Source organism: Physeter macrocephalus, chromosome 1 (genome assembly GCF_002837175.3).
Source record: "Physeter macrocephalus isolate SW-GA chromosome 1, ASM283717v5, whole genome shotgun sequence".
Lineage (NCBI taxonomy): Eukaryota > Metazoa > Chordata > Mammalia > Artiodactyla > Physeteridae > Physeter > Physeter macrocephalus.
The window spans coordinates 72,208,467-72,214,466 of record NC_041214.2 but is presented as its reverse complement, the minus strand read 5'-3'; the positions used below and the strand labels follow the sequence as shown (position 1 = coordinate 72,214,466).

Here is a 6,000-nt window from a genome sequence, read left to right as displayed (position 1 = left end):
CCATGGCTCACGGGCCCAGCCGCTCCGCGGCACGTGGGATCCTCCCGGACCGGGGCGCGAACCCGGTTACCCTGCATCGGCAGGCGGACACGCAACCACTGCGCCACCAGGGAAGCCCTGGATATGCTTCTTAAGAGTGCAATGTGTGGATCGCACGAAGGCTGTTGGATATGTGGCTCTGAAAGTCAGGGATTGTCTTAGTCTGTTGGAGCTGCTATAAAATTACATAGGCTGGGTTGCTTAAACAACAAACATTTATTTCTCACAGTTCTAAAGGCTGGAATTCTGAGATCGGAGAGCTAGCATGCATGGGTTCTGGCAAAGTCCTCTTCCAGACTGCAGACATCCTTATATCCTTATATATAAGGATATAAGGATATCTCCTTATATCCTTACATGGTGGAAAGAGCGCTGGGGAGCTCTCTGGCCTCTTCTTTAAAGGGCACTAATTAGGCTCTACCCTCATGACCTAATTACCTCCCAAAGGTCCCACCTCCAGATACCATCCCATTGGGATTAGATTTCAAAATAGGAATTTTGGAGGGACACAAGCAATCGGCCCATAACAGGAATGGAGATAGGTAATTTTGGGAGTCACCAACTTATTGATTATATTTTAAAGCTGGGAGACCTGGTAAAACAACCTAGAGTTTGCGTATAGATGGAGATAAAAGAGGGCTGAGGGTAGTGCATTGGACGCTGCAGCATTTAGAGAATGAGAGGTAGGGAGGTAAGAGGTAGTCATAGAAGAAAATAGAAGGAGGGAATATGAATAGTATGGTGCTTCTTAGGGTTAGAGCATAATGACAGCACAGATGTGACTGTTGTGTTTGACTCCTGGAGATCACCGTGACCACGGTAAAAGCACCTTTACAGCATTCCAGTGGCCAAAAAGTGGAACTTAGCTCATTCCTTTAACTGCTTACATATCTGTCTCCTCCTCTAGACCATATGCTAGTCCTATTTATTTCTAGGGCTTAGCATGTAGTAGATGGTGGATAAATATCTGTCTACAGGTTTGGATTTTACAGTGCAGTTTAAAGAATAATATACGGTTTTGCCCTCATTTAGAATGCTTTTAGACCACTGACCCTTCCCACCAGTTTGTATCAGCTCAGCCATAAACTTGTGAATAATAAATTAAATGAAACATGATGAGAGAGGAAAGCCATTTAATTAATTTTTTTTTTTTTTTTTTTTTTGCGGTACACGGGCCTCTCACCATTGTGGCTTCTCCCGTTGCGGAGCACGGGCTCCGGACGCACAGGCTCAGCGGCCATGGCTCACGGGCCCAGCCGCTCCGCGGCATGTGGGATCCTCCTGGACCGGGGCACGAACCCGTGTCCCCTGCATCGGCAGGCGGACTCCCAACCACTGCGCCACCAGGGAAGCCCGGAAAGCCATTTTAATAGAGGTTCACAGTGCATCCTGAAGCCATCATGCTGTACTGAAAAAGGGCCTTGCTTTGGATTCAGAAGGCCTGCCTCAAGCTCCGGCCCCATTGCTAGGCCTCCTGAAGGTGTTGGGGGCAAGTTCCCCACACTCTCTGGATTGCAGTTTCTCAGCTGTCATATGTGGATAACATTAACAAATTCCTCTTACAGGATTTTTGTGAGTGGCAAATGAACTAATGCATATGAGAATTCTTTGTAAGTAAAAAGATGCTCTGTAGGTGCTATTTTTGTAAAAGTAATTGGATTATCCATTTCATTACTGACATAAAGTAGATTAGATCAGCATGTCATAAAATTCATATTTAGGCGGTGGCATATGAATGGCAACAAGTTGGGAGAGGACACAGATCTGGAAAATGTGGTACTTTTCCAGAAATATATAGGAAATTAATGTCTTTCGGCTTTGTTCTCTTATCGTTCCCAGATAAATTTAATCATTCTGTTAGAATCAAAGAGTAGACTCTTCTACTTTAAGATGTAATAATCAAATCTAGCTAGTGGTCTGTTTATCCCACTGTTGCATATCTCTGAAAGAATAAAATTTATTTATTTATTTATTTTTCAGTGAATACATTAACTCAATTTGACAAATTTTCCTCCAGTGATTTCTTATTTCATTTTACTTCTAGGGTAAAAATCATGGTAAGAAACTCCGAAATTACTATGCAGCAAACAGCTGTCCTCCTCCTGCCAGAATGAGCAATGCAGTGGAACCTGTGGCTACTCCAGCTGTTCCAGTCCCTCCGCAGGTGAGACACGTGTGTCAAGGTGGGCGCTGTCCTATGCACAGATGGTCATGGGTAAAATTTGTTTTCTATGTGCCCATCAAAGTACAGTTGAGCAAATATTCCTAAAAGGTCCTACTTAGTGCTTTTAACTCCTTGAACTCCGTGGTGCTGGATTTAATGCATGGAAAAATCCATGAATCCCAAGATTTCTCATTGGCTTTGGTTATGGTGCATGAAATGATGAAACAAAATTATTTCATGAGTCTTTCTCTATGCATTTCTCAAAATTCTGGGTTAAATGGCCCTGAATGTCTAGGCGAAGCCCTGAATGAGAGATTTTTAAACATTTATATCTCTATTGCAGTTAATCCCATTGACTTTATATTTTGCCTTCCAGCAAGATCAGTTTCTTGAGGCTGCCCTTGTCTTACCTCTATGCAGAGAGCCTGTATAAACTCTTTCTGGACTTTGGTATCATGACACACACTTGAGAGCCAAGTTCCTTTCACTCTTTGGGAGATAGATCAGGTGCTTTGAGGCAAGATATTCCTGTACTTTAGTAGGCTCTGAAGTATGGATGCTATGCTGTCTTTGAAGTATTATTTCTCTATAGGTCATAAATAATAATAAATAATAATCACTTTAATTGAGTACTTACTATGCCAGGTACTCTGCTAAGCACTTTTCATGCATTACTTCATTCACAGCTGGGCCTAGTGTGAGATGAGGGATGCACTTGACTTAGGCACAGAATTTAAGAGGAAGCCAAAATACTCAGTAATCAAGATAAATAATATGATATTTAAAAAATTCAAAATTAATGTGAAAAAATCAATGGTGAACAAAATGTCAAAAACTTAAAGACAGGATAAGTGTTATTAATTTTCCTTTTGCCTTAGGCAGCAATGTGGCTTGGCATGGCACTGTTGCTGATCCTGTCTTTATTTAAAATTTTGATATTTTGTTCCTCATTGATTTTTTTGCAATAAGTTTGATTTGTCAAAATATTCCATTAGTATTTTTTTTTATTCTATTTATTTATTTTTGGCTGCGTTGGGTCTTCGTTGCCACACGCGGGCTTTCTCTAGTTGCGGCGAGCGGGGGCTATTCTTCGTTGCGGTGCGCAGGCTTCTCATTGCAGTGGCCTCTCTTGTTGTGGAGCACGGGCTCTAGGCACGCGGGCTTCAGTTGCTGTGGCTCGTGGGCTCAGTAGTTGTGGCTCACGGGCTCTAGAGCACAGGCTCAGTAGTTGTGGCACTCAGGCTTAGCTGCTCCACGACATGTGTGATCTTCCCAGACTAGGGCTCGAACCCGTGTCCCCTGCAGTGGCAGGTGGATTCTTAACTGCTGTGCCACAAGGGAAGCCCCCCATTAAGTATTTTTAATCCTGATTGCTGAGTTTTTTGATGCTCCCTTAAATTGTGTGCCCATGGCAAGTGCCTCCCTTGCCTCATTCTTGGCCTGGGTCCTGACTTCATTTAATGCTTGCAGCAACTCAGAGGTATTGACCTTATTTCTCAAAGTATGATCCATGGGCCAGCAGCATTGGTTTCACCTGGAAGTTTATTAAAAGCCCAGGTAAACTAAGTAACTTGTCCATCGTGTTACAAATTTTATAAAGTGATGGAACAATGATTTCTCTTGACCTTAGACCTCTACTCCTAAACACCATGGTATAATTTTACTTTTCTGAGTGTCAGTTTTTCAGTACTTACAGTGTGGATAGCAATATCAGCTATTCACGTCCTCATGAATTTGTGGGGAAAATGAGATATGTTAAAAAGAATCAGAGGACAGGAAAATACCCAGAGAGATCTTCAGGCTGAGTAGTTGTCACAGTGCTAATACCTGAAGGCTGCTCTAAAAATGGACAGCTGCTTCCTGTTAGGGACTGTTTTCAGCTGGCTCCAACCTCCTGGGCAAACAGCCTTAGGCTTCTTTCATAGCATAGCCCTTTGTGATTTTTGAAAACAGTTATCCTGTCCCCAGAAAAATCTTCCCTTCCAGGTGAAACAGTGCTATTTCCTTCAGCTGGTCCTGATATGATACGCTTTCCAGATTCTTTATTGTATATTTTATTCTTCTTTAGCCAAAATCTAATGTGTCATGTTTTGTTAACCCAGCAATACTTACTGAGTTCATACTATTTTCCAGGCACTGTGTTAGGTTTCCCTTAACTCACTGTTTCCCAACCTGAATACAATTGTCTGGATCTGCTGGTTTATTTCCCCCCAAATTATATTATATCTGTAGCTAATTTATAGACTCTGAGGACAGGGGCTCATTTTTTAAATACATGTCTGTATATCACTTTTGCATTAGGTAGCAAGCCCTATAAACAGTAGGCATTCAGTAAATACTTGTTGATGGATTCTGGGAGGACTTTGTTCTTTCTGGTAGTGTGATTTTAGGCCTTACCTGTACTGCCCTAAATCTTCCATATTGGGTTTTTAAACTTCTTTTCTAAAATTTCTTCAATGGAGATAGCAATGAGGCATTCATCAGTTTGGTACACAGGTGATTATAATGCAAAACCATGATTGTCTCCCAGCCATTTTTTCTTTTTTCTTTCTGGAATGAATTATTTCCTGTCCTTATAAAGCTGAGTGTTCGTGGTCATGCCATAACGTTCGGTTATTTTTCAACTCTTAGAAGAAAAGAACTTTGAGGAGAAGAAGAGAATAAAGTGCACATTTTAAAACCTTGTTTCTCGTGTCTTTGCTGTCAGATGAGCTCCTTTAAGCCAGGAGGCAGAGTGATTCTGGCCACAGAGAATGATTACTGTAAGCTCTGTGATGCCTCCTTCAGTTCTCCGGCTGTGGCCCAGGCTCACTATCAAGGGAAGAATCATGCCAAGAGGCTGCGGCTCGCGGAAGCTCAGAGTAACTCATTCTCGTAGGTATTGCTGTTTTCTCTTAGGCCAGCGTGTTATGTGAGACTAACTGTCTCTAGAGAGAAAAGAGTTGAAAGGGATCCTTGTTTAGAAGTCTCACTCTTTTGAAATTTCTCTTCTCCAGAGAATCCTCAGAGGTTGGTCAACGGCGGACCCGGAAAGAAGGGAATGAATATAAGATGATGCCTAATAGGAGAAATATGTATGCAGTACAGAATAATTCAGGTATTCTGTGGATTTCCACATACCTTCACTACGATCTGCAAATGGTCTCCTCTATTTTTGTTTCCTTTTATGGTAATAGATAGCCCTGAGAATTTGGGGTTAGCTATTGTTTTGTGGAATTGGTCTAGTGGTTTTTCAAGCTGGTGTTTATATTTCAGGTCTTATTTATTTATTTATTTATTTCCTATTTAGTGTATTATTTATTTTGATTTTAAACCAAGTCTATGTTTTAAGGTCTCTTATCATAGTACCTTTATGTTTTTTCTGGTATTTGTCAACTGAGACATTTAAATGCATTATAAAAATGGGCTATTTGGTTTAAAGTTACACCATATTAAATCCCCATTTATTGGGGAAAATAAAAATTATAGCAGTGGTGTTTAATCAGGATAGTGACTCAGATTATCTGGGGAGTTTTTATAAAATACACATGGCTGAACCATGACTTAGAGATTTTCAATCAGTAAATTTAGAGTGGTACTCAGACATATGTGTGTTTTGAAAATGCTTCCTCAGTGATTCTGATATATACCTTCAGTTCAGAATTACTAGTTTATAGGAATATTTCCTGCATTTTCTGATTACCTTCAGTAGGGCGAGTAGGACTGAGCAGTCCCTCATCCTTTCCCTACCCCAGCCTCCAATGCATACACATATGAGCAGAGGTCACTCATGTGAACAGTAAAACAAACAAACAACA

At 41.1% G+C, this 6,000-nt stretch overlaps 1 protein-coding gene across 8 annotated transcripts in view; it reads left to right on the top strand.

Annotated features, from left to right (window-relative positions):
• The window catches only part of ZMAT3 (zinc finger matrin-type 3), a 68,078-nt gene that overhangs the window by 18,325 nt on the left and 43,753 nt on the right, over positions 1-6,000 (top strand). For all 8 annotated transcript variants that reach the window (XR_008616970.1, XR_008616971.1, XM_055083913.1 and 5 more), the window contains exons 3-5: positions 2,084-2,203; positions 4,911-5,077; positions 5,200-5,300. Coding sequence is in view for 6 of the 8 variants with exons in the window: in XM_055083913.1 (XP_054939888.1) it covers positions 2,084-2,203; positions 4,911-5,077; positions 5,200-5,300 (388 nt within the window). In the remaining 2 variants the exon portion in view is untranslated. The remainder of the gene's footprint in view (positions 1-2,083; positions 2,204-4,910; positions 5,078-5,199; positions 5,301-6,000) is intronic.